The sequence below is a fragment of the Monodon monoceros genome, unplaced genomic scaffold (assembly GCF_005190385.1).
Source record: "Monodon monoceros isolate NGI ecotype Baffin Bay Population unplaced genomic scaffold, NGI_Narwhal_1 Super_Scaffold_7, whole genome shotgun sequence".
NCBI classification, from domain to species: domain Eukaryota; kingdom Metazoa; phylum Chordata; class Mammalia; order Artiodactyla; family Monodontidae; genus Monodon; species Monodon monoceros.
The window spans coordinates 9,883,374-9,899,246 of record NW_021703784.1 but is presented as its reverse complement, the minus strand read 5'-3'; the positions used below and the strand labels follow the sequence as shown (position 1 = coordinate 9,899,246).

Below are 15,873 nucleotides of genomic sequence, written 5' to 3'. Positions count from 1 at the left end.
GGAAGAGAAGAAGTGAAACTCTCTTTGTCTGCAGATGACGTGATCTTATATATAGGAAATCCTAAAGACTCAGAAAATCCTAGAACTGTCAGAACTAATCAACAAATTCAGCAAAGTTGCAGGATACAAAATCAACATACAGAAGTCAATTGTGCACAAAAATAAACTCAAAATGGATCAAAGACCTAAATGTAAGGCCAGACACTATAAAACTCTTAGAGAAGAACATAGGCAGAACACTCTTTGACGTAAATCACAGCAGGATCTTTTTTAAAATTTATTTTATTATTCTTGGCTGTGTTGGGTCTTCGTTGCTGCGTGCAGGCTTTCTCTAGTTGCGGCGAGTGGGGGGCTACTCTTGGTTACGGTGCACGTGCTTCTCATTGCGGTGGCTTGTTGCAGAGCATGGGCTCTAGGCATACAGGCTTCAGTAGTTGCAAGATGCGGGCTCAGTAGTTGCAGCATGCAGGCTCAGTAGTTGCGGCGCATGGGCTTAGTTGCTCCGTGGCATGTGGGATCTTCCTGGACCAGGGCTCGAACCCATGTCCCCTGCATTGGCAGGCGGATTCTTAACCACTGCACCACCAGGGAAGCCCGCGTGTCTCCTTTTGAATTATGGTTTTCTCAGGGTATAGGCCCAGTAGTGGGATTGCTGGGTCATGTGGTAGTTCTATTGAGAAAAGGGATCCTTGTGCACTGTTGGTGGGAATGTAAACTGGTACAACCACTACGGAAACACTATGGAGGGTCCACAAAAAATTAAAAATAGAACTACCGTATGATCCAGCCATCCCACTTCTGGGGTATATCCAAAGGAAATGAAAACAAGGCCTCAGAGAGATATCTCCACATAATATCACTTATATGTGGAATCTAAAAAAGCCAAGCTCAGAGAAACAGACAGTAGAGTAGCATGGACACCCATGGGACCGTGGGGAGGGGGAAATAGGGAGAGACTAGTCAAAGGACTACAAACCTACAGTTAAAAGCTGAATACATTCTGGGGATCTAATGTACAGCATTGTGATTATAGTTAACAATACTGTGTTATATTCTTGAAAGTTGCTGAGAGAGTAAAGCTTCAATGTTCTCACCACCAAAAAGAAAATGTGACATAATGGAGGTGTTAGCTAAGACTATGGTGGTCATCGTTTTGCAGTGTATAAATGTATCAAATCAATACATTGTATATACCCTTAAACTTACACCATGTTATACATCAATGAAATCCCAATAAAACTGGAAAAAGATTAAGTAAAACTTACCCTTACTGCTTATCATGTGCAAGCCTACTAGAGGCTTGGGAAATCTCTGGTGATTTAAATAGATAAAGAGATCTAACCTCTGCTTGGCTTCCTCTTATTTATGTGACCTGGGACTGACTGTCAGTAAAATTAGTCAAACTGCTATGAGATATCCTGCAAGGGAAGCCTGAACTGAATGTTTCTTTTCAGCTGGTCGCTTTGACACCATGCACACATGGCCTTTATTTCTGTACATTCTGCATATTAGGACCCCACTTCTACATAGTTGAAATACCCTTCCCTGTGCCTCCATCCTTTCCAGGGAAATGGATGAACAGAAATATGGGAACTTTAGAAAGGTCTTGAACTAAAACTTAGAGTAATGGCAATTGCTTTGTCTTGGGATCAAAATGTTTTCGGTGCCTTTGTTCATTTTTCTATTGCAGACCTCACATTCCAGTCGGCAAATTAGTGGTTTCAGAATCCTATGACACCTATATCAGTAGAAGTTTCCAAGTAACAAAGGAAATAATAAGTGAATGTAAAAGTAAAGGTAGGTATTATTTTGGACTCCATAGTTAAATCTGTGATCATTTTTCCACCATGGTTAATTGGCTATTCAAGATGGTTCAGCGTGCTTTGACAAACTTGCTTAGTAGGAAAGAAAACTATTTCCAGACTCTCTTATAGATACTTTGATGTTAAATTTGTACTATTCTCTTGAGTACCTCAAATGGTAGATATTCCGTGGAAATACATCAGACTTAGTTACTCTATGAAATAACAGAATTCTGCATTTCAGCTATTTATCTTCCACTCTCTGAAGGAGGTTCCCTATTACAGTTTCCAGAAATTCTTTACCATAACACTGTTTTGCCTATAATTGGATCCAGGAGCATGGACACCTACACACAAACACACCGACACAGATACACCTACCGTCACTACTACCACCAGCCGAGAGCAGTGTGCTATACGACTCAAGTCTGCCACTGAATTTTATAATCATTGAACTCAAATATTTAATGATGTGTAGGACTGTAATATTTGTAGTAAAAAGGGCAGGTTACAAGAGAGGCTGCACATTCCCATCCCCCACTAAAAGTTAAAATATTTATCTTCATAGAGCAAAGGCTGGATTTACATACACCAGAAAGTTAACAGTGGGTAGCCCTGGTCAACAGTATTGTGGATGGTTCCCGCCTTTCAGTTATCACTTGTAAGCCACTCACTTCACGACCACCCCTGTGGTACCACCCATCCCCACTGCAAAGAAACTCAGCATGTTCTATCAACCAGAAAGTCTCAAGCGCTCACAGCTCTACCAATGGCAACATCAAAAACTATAATATATTAGAAGTAATAGCAGAGAGCCCTGTAGACATAGAACAGTTTTGTACCTTGATTGAGGTGATGGTTCCCAAAAGCTCCACATGTGATAGACTTGGCTAAAGCTGGTGAAATCTGAATAGGCTATGTGGAGTATACCAGTGTTCATTTCCTAGTTTTGATAGTATACCTTAGGCAAGATGTTACTATCAGAGAGGCTGTGTGAAGGGTGCATGGGACCTACCTAGTGTGTGTGTTTGTATAGTATATATGCAAGATACATGTTGTACATATATGTATGTATATGTGTATATGTATATACATATTATATAGTATGTGTGTATAGTATATATAAAATATACACACGTATATTTAATATGTAAAGTATGTATTTGTTACCTCCTGTGAATCTAATTACTTTAAGATTAAAAGTAGGTTTGTTGTTGGGTTTTTCTGTTGTTTTTGTTTGTTTGTTTTTTGCTTTTAATGACATTAGGCTGCCTTAACAGTACAAAGCATTTTCAAAATCTTGCTTTTGGCCGAATTGTCTCCTTCTCGAAAATGTTTGCCTCACCCTGGAACACTTGGCTTCAGTACTTATTACAAGGTTTACATATGTCTTTATAGAAACAGTCTTTTCAGTCCTTGCTTTTTTGCCCCCAGGAAATAACATCCTGATTGTGGCCCACGCATCTTCCCTTGAAGCCTGTACCTGCCAACTTCAGGGCCTGTCACCTCAGAACTCCAAGGACTTTGTACAAATGGTCCGAAAGGTAATTCCTGCTTGCATTTCAGGGGCCTGTGGGGCCTTGGAGCTTCAGAATGGTTCAGTGCTGGCTGATAGCGAAGTTCTTTGGAGCTGGGAAGGTACATTTATTGGTTTATTCAACCAAGATGTATTGAATGGGGCTCTGTTTAAGGCGCTTTACCAGGCCTTGGGTAAGAGAAAAAGATGTGTTTGAGCTACTTCTGGCTTCTAAGAGCTAAAACTTAAGAGGTAGTAAGAATCATGAGCAGATTGTCCGGACTTCCCCGTGGGACCGCGGAACGGATACGGAGGAGGTTTGTGGGCCAAAACACAGCATCTGACAGCTCAGCTGGAAGAGAGGCCCTGGCGGATAGGCCAAAGGAAGCAGTGATTCAAAATGATGAGGCTGAAAGGCAAACCCAGGAACAAGGCAGCGAGACAGAAAACCCACCAGGCTGACCAACACATCTGGATTCTTCCTTCTCATGCCTGTGGAAGAGGTTTTCCCGTCAGCCACCCTCCCACATACACTTCCCTCCAGGCTGAGTTATATGCTTCCTGTAACTATCCCCAGAGAACCTGGTTCAAACTCGACGGCAGTTCTTTTCTCATTTTTTTAAAAACTTACTTACGTGTCTGTCCTTCCCATTAGTCTGTAAGCTGCTTGAGGGCAGAGATTTTTGTCTTGTTCATAAATGCAACTCTGGACACACACACAAATACGCTTTGAAATGCCATGCCTACTGAAGTTAGGAAGGGCACACAGCTTCAGCTCTGAATGTGTTAGATACACATGCCAAAAAATGGAAGAAAAAGCAGGATAAAACAAACTCTTAAAACTTGGTTCATCTTTCCCATTGTCCAAGTATAATTTCAGAAATGTTTGAGCTGCGTTTTCAGCTTGACTTGCAATTAGGAATGAACTCCTAGCACCTTAGCTTTATACATGAGTTCCTTTTTTTCCTCCCGTGCTGTATAGAAACCATGTATAAATAATTGCACTAGAAGCGCTCACCATTTAATGAATCCTTCCGAAGAATCCTCTTGCGTTGTAAATACTCTTCCTTCTGATTTATCAGTTCTATCCATTTCATTTTCAATATTTTGGAGGGGATGCTTGCCTACAAAGCCCTGATTCATTCCTTTGAGTTTTCCTTCGTCTAGGTAAAAGTTAAAGCACTCAACCTGTTTTCTATTTTCCCTTTCTTTACTATCTTACCTCAGATCCCCTACTTGGGGTTTTGTTCCTGTGAAGAATTAGGAGAAACTGGAATCTGGCAGCTGACAGACCCACCAATCCTCCCTCTTACCCATGGACCAACTGGGGGCTTCAACTGGAGAGAGACCCTGCTGCAAGAATAACCGCACGAGCGAACAAGAAGAAAAGGCTTGAGGAAGGCTTTGGGAGAAGTGTCTTTTTGTGTACTTAGTTACAGTGGGAAAGTCTACACCACACCCTAAGCGGACAGCTCAGAATAATCTAGCACATTTCCTTTCAGCCTTTAATGTTCTTAGGATGAGACCGTGTCAAGGAGAGAAAGACCTGATTCAGGGGAAAAAAATGCATTCTCCCTGGACTCTTGCCTCGCTAACAAGGCTTTCAAGAATTGTCTTCCTATACAGGGGCACCTGCTACGGCAGGGGATGTTTCCTCCCTTCCACCTGTGCTGAGGAGCCTGGGTCCTCCCAAAGAGAGCTGCCAGCCCACTCTGAGGAAGGATGCAGGAGAATCCAGCTGGAGGGACACCAAGCTGCCAGTCCAGTGATGGGCTTTTCTTTTCTTTTCAACTCCATGTTCCAGTTAAAACCAAGCTGCAGAATTCTTCTAAGGTGATTAGAAAACATGCGGTTTCCCATCAATTTCTACCCTCAGTATGACCCACACACACACTAGTGCTGCTGGCTCAGGCCATCTGCCGGAGGACTCTAACCTTCACCCTGGTACCGCCACATCACATTTTCTCTAGAGAAAAGCTGACTACAGCTTTGTGCTACTGTCCTACCCCCTTGCTTCTATCTATCTGTGAAATGGGGAGACAGCATTTTTACTCTCCAAAAGCACTTTTGGATACTCAGGAGGAAGATAAGATAAACGTGTGAAGTATTCAATTGTAGGCGCAGCGAACTTGCCAGATATATCAAAGGAGTTACTCGCGTCACAGCTTAACGAGCCACAGGACTTCTGAATCACCGTGATTCTCTCGTTTTCGCCCCGAGAGTCTAGACCATGTTAACTGGTTAAGGATGTTGACATTTTCAGATGTATGTGAAATACATTCTTTGAGTCAGCAAGAAGCTCATTCTTGTGCAATATGGACGTCGTTACAAACCATACCAAGGGTCAGGTCATTGTACGCTTACAGTACATGTCAACCATAACAGAACACCCACAAATGCATCAGTTACATCCAGAGACGTATTATGAAGTCAGGGAACTAACTTAAATGATGACAGTCACGACTGCACTGCTGCTTGTGCTGTCGTTTTCGTTTGTTTGTTTGTTTTGCTATGGTAATTTAAAAGAGGTAGGTAGGGCTACTTAAGGAAAGTTGGGAGAGCCACATCCTGTCGTATCTCGTCACACTTGCTTCCCGAATTAGGAGGGAGTTTATTTAAAAGAAAAACAAATGACAGTCAAGCGAAAACAGTTATCAGTGTCTCGTTAATTGTGTGACTAGCTGACTGTTGACGGCAGCAGGCAATGGTCTGGCATGGTACAGTTCACTCTGTAGAATATATGTGCAAAATGAAATCTCAGCCATTTAAAGAGAACATTCATGTAAAACAAATCAGTATATATTGTAGCATTAAACAAGCTTCAAAACCCAAAGGAGAAAACATATGGGATATAAAAATAGATCTATGCTCCTGTTTGAAACTAGAATTTGATGATCCTTGAAAAGAAGAGGAAGTGAAAGGATGCTGGCTATGTATGTTGATCTGCAAGAGGATTATTGTTGAGGTTTTTTTTTTAAGTCACTTAGAGAAATATGTCATGAATTTTATATTTTAAGAAATCTTGATTTCTTCCAGCATTGCACAAACACTGATCCAGCTTCTGGGTCTAGAAATGACTCTGTGCTGACATGATTGATTAATGTAAAAGTTTTCATCTTAAACTGGGGGAAATAACTCATATTAAAGGTTTTAAGAGAAAAGTCACAGCATGGCCAATGCAGTGTCGCTGCCAGTCATTCTTTTATCTGTAATTAGGAGAATCCACTCTAATCAGATCTATAATGTTTATTAGATTCTCCACAAATTTTCATGGACTTTCAGTGCTCAGAATAACGCTCGAGCATCTCATATTCGATTTCCTTGAAAATTGTAGCAGTGTGTTCTGGACAGGGTCTGTACTTGTATAGAACAAAGTTCATAACAGGTTATCCCTCTCTCCTTCTCCATGATCTTAAGCCTTTGATGACCTGATAGGTTGGTTTAGCTGGGCTACGGTCCAGTGTCCTTGGTCCAATATGGACAGAGCCTTAGGCCATCATCTGTGTGAGCAAAGGAAGGCAAAGATCTGAAATAATCTTCTGAATAATTTAGGGTGGAAAACCTTGAGTCAAAGAGTTTATTCCTCTGCTTTATCCAGATTGTTGATCAAAATGGCCTGAATGATCTGAATTCTCATGAAATTCTCTTTTCACATTTACCTAATTAAAAAACTAAACTTGGACTCCAGTTGAGAAATTCTTTGGAAATTGTGTTGAATCTATGTGTAATAAAAGGAAGAGACAACTGTATTACATGATTTCATATCCATTTAAAAATTCTAAATTGCTATTACAACTCGAAGTTCAGGCTGGTTTCTTTTGAACTGAGGCTGATGTTTGTTAAATGTTTTGGGGGGCTAGGAGAAAGAAGGAAGGTAGAAGGGAGGGAGCGGGGGAAGGAAGCAAGGGAGAAAGGAAGGAAATGCCAGATTGGAAGAAGCAAATGGTTTCCTGTAGAGAGGAAATTTTTTTTTTTTTTAATGTTGAAAGTTATCTGAAATAAACTGAGATAAAATTAACTAAAGGATTTAATCTGGGATTGAAAGTCCACAACAGTCTGCTGCCTGCACAAGTGTGCCACATCAACCCGCTAATGGCTCAGTATTATTCACAGATAGACTTTGGTTTCAGTGATTTTAAAATGCCACGTCTATTCCTTTGTGGACTAGAATAATTGGCACATTTTAATGCACAAGCTGGGGGTTTCATTTTCCCAGGCTCCCACTCCATCACTGCAATGGTAGCTGGGAGCTTATTGCTTCACCCCAGCAAGGAGTTCAGAATACAGTGTTTTCCATTACATTTAGATTCATAGAATCTGAATGGCTGATTAAATGGCCATCTGATGGCTGAAAGAGGGGGGTATTTTTCACCCTGTATTGAAAGGCTTGGGGGAGTCTCTAGTTTTTATTTTAATTATACTTTAACCAAAGAATTCTTTTAAAGTAACCTTATATTTGAAAGACAATTTTGCAAAAAATGAAAATAATAAAAAATATCTTCTGGAGTGATGTCAGTTTGGTAAGTCATTGTTGATACTTTCTTGCATTTTAGGCTGCTGTGGTCATTTTCCTGTCAGTGGAATTTGGAATGCCTATAGATTGTCATTCAGTTGTGCTTAGCATTACCATAAATGTATCTTTTCCACTCAACTAGCTGTGTTCGTATTAAATCAAGTCTCTTATTTCAATTACCTAGTGTCACTGGGGACTGACTGAAGAACTGCAGAGAGGTTCCTATCTCGTTGCCTTTGTAGAAAGGCGTGCCTGGGTGGTAAGGGAGGTATTCCTCGTAACCTAGGCACTCTGCCGCTCCGGTGTCTAATTTGAAAGCAGTGATGAATTGCTCTTTTGAATTTACTCTAAGTCACGCGTGTGTTGGAATACAGATGAGCCTCCTTTAACTTTCACAGGCACAGTCACAACTGGCCCGTCTGCACCAACTTCTCAGATAATGAGGCGCAGGGTTATTTGCATTTAAATTGTAGTCCTGCACACGTGTGAGAACTCAGAGACGCCAGTCTTGCTGCCTCGCCATGAGGGATGAGATCGGGCGGAGGAGGGTAGGGAAAAGAGCGATTTAACATCTATTTTAGGTTAATATTCACTTTACTAAGGTGATGGGGGGATATTTTGTTAGGTGATGGCAGATGCTTTTCATGTTTAAACAGGATTCACTTTGGATTTGCTTCTCTTTCGTACCGCAACATACTGAATTTTCCTAGGGAAGTGACTAGCTGTAACAAATTCAAGGGAAGGGGGAAGAATCGCCTCTAAATGCAGAGGAAATCACTTGATTTTTAAATACATATACTATTTTGTTCAGTGTGTGTAAGCTTAAAATTACGATGAATAGTCAAAACTTAATATACCATCAGTTCTTACAAATGGTTTACACTGCACCATTTAGCTGCCATTACTCACACAGAAATCGGAATTTTTGCAGCTGCTCAACTATTCTTGGACTCTGTACAGGATACATATGTATGTATAATGGGAAATATGTACTGGTTCTTTCTTTGATTGCCACGCAAGATTGGGAACACCATCCTGAAGCATTTTGGTTACACATAGACCATTTTAAACCTGCTGTTTGGGGAGGTGTATTGGTTTCTTTCTCATTTATAAGGCTATTGTATCATTATTTTTCTGTGTGATTCAGGCATATTTATTTGGTGAAAAGGGTTTGTAATTATAAAAGAGGAAACCACACCTAATTGTGTCGCCAAATTCCTTGTAAAGTACCTGTGGCATCTGTGCTTTTCCTGGCTGCGTGCTCTTCTCCATACAGCTCTGGCACCATTGTAATTAGTTCATTCCATTCCATGAGCAGCTCCATTTAAGTGGTTCCTAGATGATTTAATAAAGAGAAACTGTGTCCTCAGTCGATCCAGAGCGATCTCATATTACACTGAGTGGTCTCGACTCCTATCATGTCCTCAGACGTTGCTGTGGTCATTATTATTTCATAAATGTCCATTAAGAGTGGGATCCTTCCCTCAGAGGGGCACTTGCTGCTCAAGGAAATGAGAGGAGGCTCTGGCAGCACCGTGGGCCTCTGCTCCCTTCTGGTTGGGCATCTCTCTGAGCCATCCTGGCTGGAGAGGTGAAAACCCACCCAGGAATGAAAGAGCGAGCTCCAAAACGCTTCCTCTGCCCCACGTGCGAGGCTTCATCCCTTACCACTACCCACCCGGAGGAGGTGTACCAGGAATGATGCATAGAGAAAGAATTTGGGTCAGAGAGAGGACAATTCCAGTCCAAGCTGGGTTCCACACTACTAAAAGCCATAGACCCCATTTCTGAAGTAATGCTATGTTAAGCTAATAGGTTTTAAAATAAGCCATGTATGCAAATGTATACCGAGAACATGAACACAGATTTTCATTGGCACAACTGGCTACCACCCTTGCAGTGTTTACTTACTGAGGAAACTTAACAGCTAATGCTCAGATCTGACAAAAGACCAAGCTGTGGTTAGCCTTGTGGCTGGTTCTCAGCTGTTCTGTACTTGACAGTTTCCCAAGCTCATTTTGCCCTTTTGTGATATATGTACAGGCTGCCTGCACATCCAAAGAAAACGAATCATTGTGCTTTGGATCTGTTTAAGCTTAAATAAGCAAAAGTTTTTTGTTTGTTTTTTTTTTTGGAAAGTTGTTTGAGGACCAAAAAGCAGTTTTCCTTCGGAAGAAAGAGAATGCGTCATTTTGCCCAAAATAAACATGTAAAACCCAGATGGCTTGCTCCTGACCATGAAAGGATGCCAAAGTTTATGTAGCTTGCTGGTTGTCATTGTACTGATGGGACAATTCAGAAAGTCTTTGTATCACTGAAGAGGAACTTGATATTGTACCAGAGAGGAACCCCTAATTCCAGAGTCAGATAGAGCCACGTTCTGATCCTGGCTCAGCTACTTCCTAGATCCCTTAAACTCATTTCACCTGGAAAAATGGGCACATAATGATTTTTTATAGATATGAGCATCAAATAGGATAATACAAAATACCTAATACTACATGCTAATAATAAAAAGATACTACATGCTGATAACTAAATCGCTTTTGCTAAGGCCAAGATAAAATCACTCATCTAGCCATTCCTCTTGTCTATGGGGAATATCAGGGACAAGGAATAAAACAGCCTCATTCATACTGGTGTCACTTTACTATTTGCCCCATAATTTAGCTTCTGTAGTAAGAGAATGGTAAAAGTTGGGGTGTTTGTTGAATTCTGTGATTTGTCTAAGAGGCTGCCCTAATGATTTTACCACCTTCCCCAAGTATAATTGTTTATAGTTTTAAAAGCACATTCTCATTTGATCTTCAAAACAAGTTTTCAAGGTAAGGAGATCAGGTATTATTAACTCGTAGGAGAGAAATTAAGATACTAAGATCCTAAGGTTGTGGACTTATCCTTCATTCTACAACACTGATTGAATGCTACGTTCCTAGCAGGTGGCAGGTGGAGGTACAGCGGCAAATCAAAAAGCAAGATCCCGGGGCTTCCCTGGTGGCACAGTGGTTGGGAGTCCGCCTGCCGATGCAGGGGACACGGGTTCGTGCCCCGGTCTGGGAAGATCCCACATGCTGTGGAGCGGCTGGGCCCGCGAGCCATGGCCGCTGGGCCTGCGCGTCCAGAGCCTGTGCTCCGCAACGGGAGAGGCCAAAACGGTGAGAGGCCCGCGTACCGCAAAAAAAAAAACAAAAACAAGGTTCCTGCTTTCGTGAATTTGGGAGATAGACAATGAATCCACAAGTAAACAAAATAATTACAGGTGTTGATCCATGTTGTTTAGGAGGAAAATGGGTTATATGATAGTACATTTGGAAGGGATGCGGGGCAGGGGACGCTACTTGAGATGGGATGGCCAGCTTTGGTGTACCTGAGCAGTGGCAATGAAACCAGCAGTGGAGGCTTGAGTAGAAACTGGTTGTGGTGAAGAGCTAAATGAGGAGGCTCCTGGGGAGACAGAATGAGTGCAAAAGCCCCCACGTGGGAAGGAGCTAAGGGTTAGAACAAAGGGGGTCAGCGGGCTAAACCTTCATGAGCATGGCAGGAAGTGGGGGGAAATGAGGCAGGAGAGGAAGGCAGACCCAGAAACACGGGGCCCTGTACACCAGGGCTCTGCAGAATCTGGCCTACAGCCCTGTGTTTGTCCAGCCCACAAGCTAAGGACGTTTTTACAATTTTAAATGGTCGAAAAACAAAAGAATATTGTGCAAAAAGATACAAGCACCCCTATGTTCATACTAGCACTATTCACAATAGCCAAAACATGGAAACAACCTAAATGTCCATCGACGGATGAGTGGATAAAGAAGATGTGGTGCACATATCTATATACAATGGAATACTACTCAGCCATAAATAAACAAAATATTGCCACTTGCAGCAACACGGACGCAACTAGAGATTATCATACTAAGTGACGTCACTCAGAAAGAGAAAGACAAACACCATATGGTATCACATATATGGAATCTAAAATACGGCACAAATGAACCTATCTACAAAACAGAAACAGACTCACAGACATAGAGGTCAGACTTGTGGTTGCCAAGGGAGAGGAGGGGAGGGAGAGGGATGGACTGGGAATTTGGGGTTGGTAGATGCAAACTATTACATTTAGAATGGATAAGCAATAAGGTCCTACTGTATAGCACAGGGAGCTCTATCCAGTCTCCTGGGATAAACCATAATGGAAAAGAGTATTAAAAAGAGAATGTGTCTATATGTGTAAAACTGAGTCGCTTTGCTGTACAGCAGAGCTTGTCACAGCACTGTAAATCAGCTATACTTCAATTTAAAAAAAAAGATTATGTCAGGACACAACTCAATAATTATAGGAAATCCAAATTCCAGTCTCTATAATAAAGTTTTTTTTGTTTTTTTAAGTTTAGTTTTATAATTATAATAAAGTTTATTGGCACATGGCCATGCTCATTCATTGACATATTGCTTACAGCTGCTTCCTGCATACAAGGGCAGAGGTGATCACATACAAGAGGACACAAGACCCTCAAAGCCTGAAATATTTACTTCTTGGCGCTTTACCAAAAAAGTCTGCCGGCCTCTGTTGTGGACCACGGTGAAGCATTTGGATTTTGTTCTAAGCCCAGAGTCCAGCACAGAAACCATTCCTACTGTATAACAAATGAAGAGACTGGTAATGTCCAGTAGGTGGCAAAATGACAGCCAGCATTTAGTGAGGGCTTATCTCGTAAACCTCTTTAATCTTCTCAACAACGCTATTTTAAAGATACTATTATTATTCCCAATTTACAAAAGAGGAAGCTGAGTCTTAGATTCTACAACCTGCCCAAAGTCACATGGCTGGATTTGTTGGAGCTAAGATCCCGGCCATGTCAGCCTGGTTCCAGAGCCTGGACAAACAGTTTGAAATATTTTTGAAAGAAATTTTAAGGAAAATATCGAAGAACCCTGAGGCACCTGGGGGATACATGGGTTCTTCAGAACACAGTTGGAAAACAATTGCTCTCATCCAACCCCCTCATTTGCACATGAAGACACCAAGGGAAGTCACTTGTCCTGGGAGATCTATGAGCTAAGATCTGAAGCTGGAGATCGCTTTTCTGCGGTACCTTCCCCCAAACCACAATTTCCTTCTGAAATCAGCTCTTACTTGAGTTCTGTTTTCAGAATGATCCATTTGATTAGGTTGTAGGCAGAAGCCTTAAGAACAAAAGGTGAGCTGGCCCTTTCGTTTTCCAGGAACGTCTCACCAGCTGTGGTTCCTGTGGGGACAAGGTGCAGCCCCAGCTCCCTGAGGTCTGCAGATTTATGGAGGATCTTGGTTGTGCCGCCGTGCTGGGCACGATGGGTAATGTGTTTGATTCATACCTCCCAGTCACCTTATGCTGTCATTATTCTTCCCATTTTACAGATGAGGACACTGATACCAAGAGACAAGTATTCTCCAGACGACAGGGCTGCTAGTGACAGGGCCCAGTGGACAAGTCCGGGTATGTCTGCCCCACCACCCCTTATTCATCCCGCTGAGCTCTGCTGCTCCTAGGAAGCCCTTTTCTCAATCAATAACTAGTTACAGAGGCTGCTGCTCTGGTTTGCAAACTCCCCAACCACTCTGTGTAAGTCGACAACAGTGCTCAGAGAATCCCGACAAGGTGTGAACTGGGCATCCTGCATCTGCTGGGAAATGCAGGCCAGGCCACCTCTGGCCCTGGCTTTGGGAAAGGTCACAGATTCTTCACAGGAGCCATGAAAGGTCAAGAAGAAAGTTTAGGCCCCTCTTGTAACTGCAACAAAAACCTCAGGGGCTTCTTTCTGCATGGGGAAATCCCCTATCCTTTCTGACCCTTAAAAGAGTCCATCTTTCACCTACTTGATAAATCTCCTTTTCAGAATTTTTTTTCTTCCTGACAACCTAGGTTGATCAGGGTGATGATGTTTATTTCTCTCAAATCTGTCCCACCACCACGACCCCATCAAATGCTACCTCCTATGAGTACAAAAACATACCATGGGGATTTCATGAAACCCAGATCAAAGTGACAAATGGGCTATCAGCTATGAGACCTCCCACATACAACGTGGTCAGTAGACACTTTTCCATGAGAAAATAGGTAGAAGGTCACTCCTTGACCACTATGCTCTGACCTCACCTTTTCCCTCCACTTGCTAAGCAGGCACAAACTGCTCCCTTCCTCTGCTGAGCCCCCTGTGGGCTGCAGGCTGAAGTGGGGGTGTTGAGAGGGGGAAGGACCATGAAAACCACAAGGGCATGTCACTCAGAGCCTGCCTTGCAGCATTTCCCCCACGGACCATTTGTCCTTTCTGAGCCCAGTGGACTACCGTGACATTTCTCAAGGTTGGCAACCAGTTGACAGCACATCCATGGGTGAATAAGATATACTCATCATCTCCCAGAGGGCCATTTAAAGTAAGATCTGGGCTTCCCTGGTGGCGCAGTGGTTGGGGGTCTGCCTGCCAATGCAGGAGACACGGGTTCGAGCCCTGGTCTGGGAAGATCCCACATGCCGCAGAGCAACCGGGCCCGTGAGCCACAACTACTGAGCTTGCGCGTCTGGAGCCTGTGCTCCGCAACAGGAGAGGCCGTGACAGTGAGAGGCCCGTGCACCGCGATGAAGAGTGGCCCCCGCTCGCCACAACTGGAGAAAGCCCTCGCACAGAAACGAAGACCCAACACAGCCAAAAATAAATAAATAAATAAATAAAAATTTAAAAAAAAAAATAATAAAGTAAGATCTTTAATGCTCTGAAAAAAATTGTAAGACAAGCATCCTTCTAGGCTCAGAGAAAAAGAGCAGTGTTTCTACCTCAGATGGAGAATTCATTCATTCTTTCATTCACTCACTCATTTGACAACCTATTTCAGGTGCTGTTGTGGGTCAGTTTCCCTGGAGAACAGATGCTGAGATGGAGACTTGTGTGTGGGAGTTTATAGCCACACTCTCAGGACAACACTTGTGAAGGAAGCAAGATGGGGCGGAGAGAGTTGCTGAAATGGGGTGCTGTGGCAACAAAGGTCTCAGCTAATCCTGATCCCAAGGGGAGCTCTGAAGCTGGACCATTTCCCTTTAGAGCTGCTCCACCTGGAGGCAAGGGCACAGGACCTTTCAGCCCCTCTCGAGGGGGCCCATGGAGGGGCCCCATGGAGGAGGTGTGACTTGGGCAAAATGATTCTCCCCACTGAAGGCAATTCTCAGAGAAGGAGGCTGCTGACACATCCCAGCCTCCCAGCCTCTGGGGGATGGACAGAGAATCTGAGTGTCACACCTGAGTGTACACTCCAGGTGCCAACTAAGGACCAGCATTTACTTTAACATCTCTTGCTAACGTTGAGCTTTTTCTCTGAATTAGGAGATTATCACAAAAAGTAGATGTGGAAACACACCAGGTTCCCCTTAGTTAAAGTTTTGCTACAGCTGATTCAATTTAATAAACAATTATTTAACCCTATCCTATGGTAAACAACCAGAAGTCCATCTACAGGTGAATGGGCAGACAAACTGTGGTAAATTCATATCATGTGCTTCTACCCAGCCATAGAAAGGAATAAACCCTCGACAAATTATTTTGAGATGAACCTCAAAATAATCATGCCAAATGGAAGAACAGTGACAGAAAGTAGATCAGTGGTTGCTTGAAGAGGGAAGGTAAAGAGGGAAGGAGAGGATTACAGTAGTCAGGAGGAAACTTTAGGGGGCAATGGATAGTTCACCATTTTGATTGTAATGATGATTTCATGGGTGTATACATATATCAACATTTATCAAATTGTACATGTTAAATATGGACAATTCATTATGTCAATTATATCTAAATAAAGCTATTTTTAAAAAATAACCATGATCTTCAGACTAAACAACAAAGCTATAGTAATCAAAACAGTATGGTACTGGCACAAAAGCAGATGCATGGATCAATGAAACAGGATAGAAAGCCCAGAAATAAACCTACACACTTATGGTCAATTAATCTAGGACAAAGAAGGCAAGAATATACAATGGAGAAAAGGCAGTCTCTTCAGTAAGTGGTGCTGGGAAAACTGGACA

General features: G+C 42.5%; 2 protein-coding genes across 5 annotated transcripts in view; both read left to right on the top strand.

Annotated features, from left to right (window-relative positions):
* The window catches only part of UBASH3B (ubiquitin associated and SH3 domain containing B), a 140,783-nt gene extending 131,578 nt beyond the window's left edge, over positions 1-9,205 (top strand). For 2 of the 4 annotated variants that reach the window (XM_029206997.1, XM_029206998.1), the window contains exons 12-14: positions 1,691-1,797; positions 3,237-3,346; positions 4,546-9,205. In XM_029206997.1, the coding sequence (XP_029062830.1) occupies positions 1,691-1,797; positions 3,237-3,346; positions 4,546-4,683 (355 nt within the window). In that variant the 3' untranslated portion in view covers positions 4,684-9,205. Of the gene's footprint in view, positions 1-1,690; positions 1,798-3,236; positions 3,774-4,545 lie in introns of those variants that run through there. The other 2 variants (XM_029206996.1, XM_029206995.1) reach the window with 1 other exon arrangement.
* The window catches only part of LOC114886860 (cytotoxic and regulatory T-cell molecule-like), a 26,924-nt gene continuing 19,403 nt past the window's right edge, over positions 8,353-15,873 (top strand). The window contains exons 1-2 of the mRNA XM_029207929.1: positions 8,353-8,379; positions 13,049-13,157. Of these exons, the coding sequence (XP_029063762.1) occupies positions 8,353-8,379; positions 13,049-13,157 (136 nt within the window). The remainder of the gene's footprint in view (positions 8,380-13,048; positions 13,158-15,873) is intronic.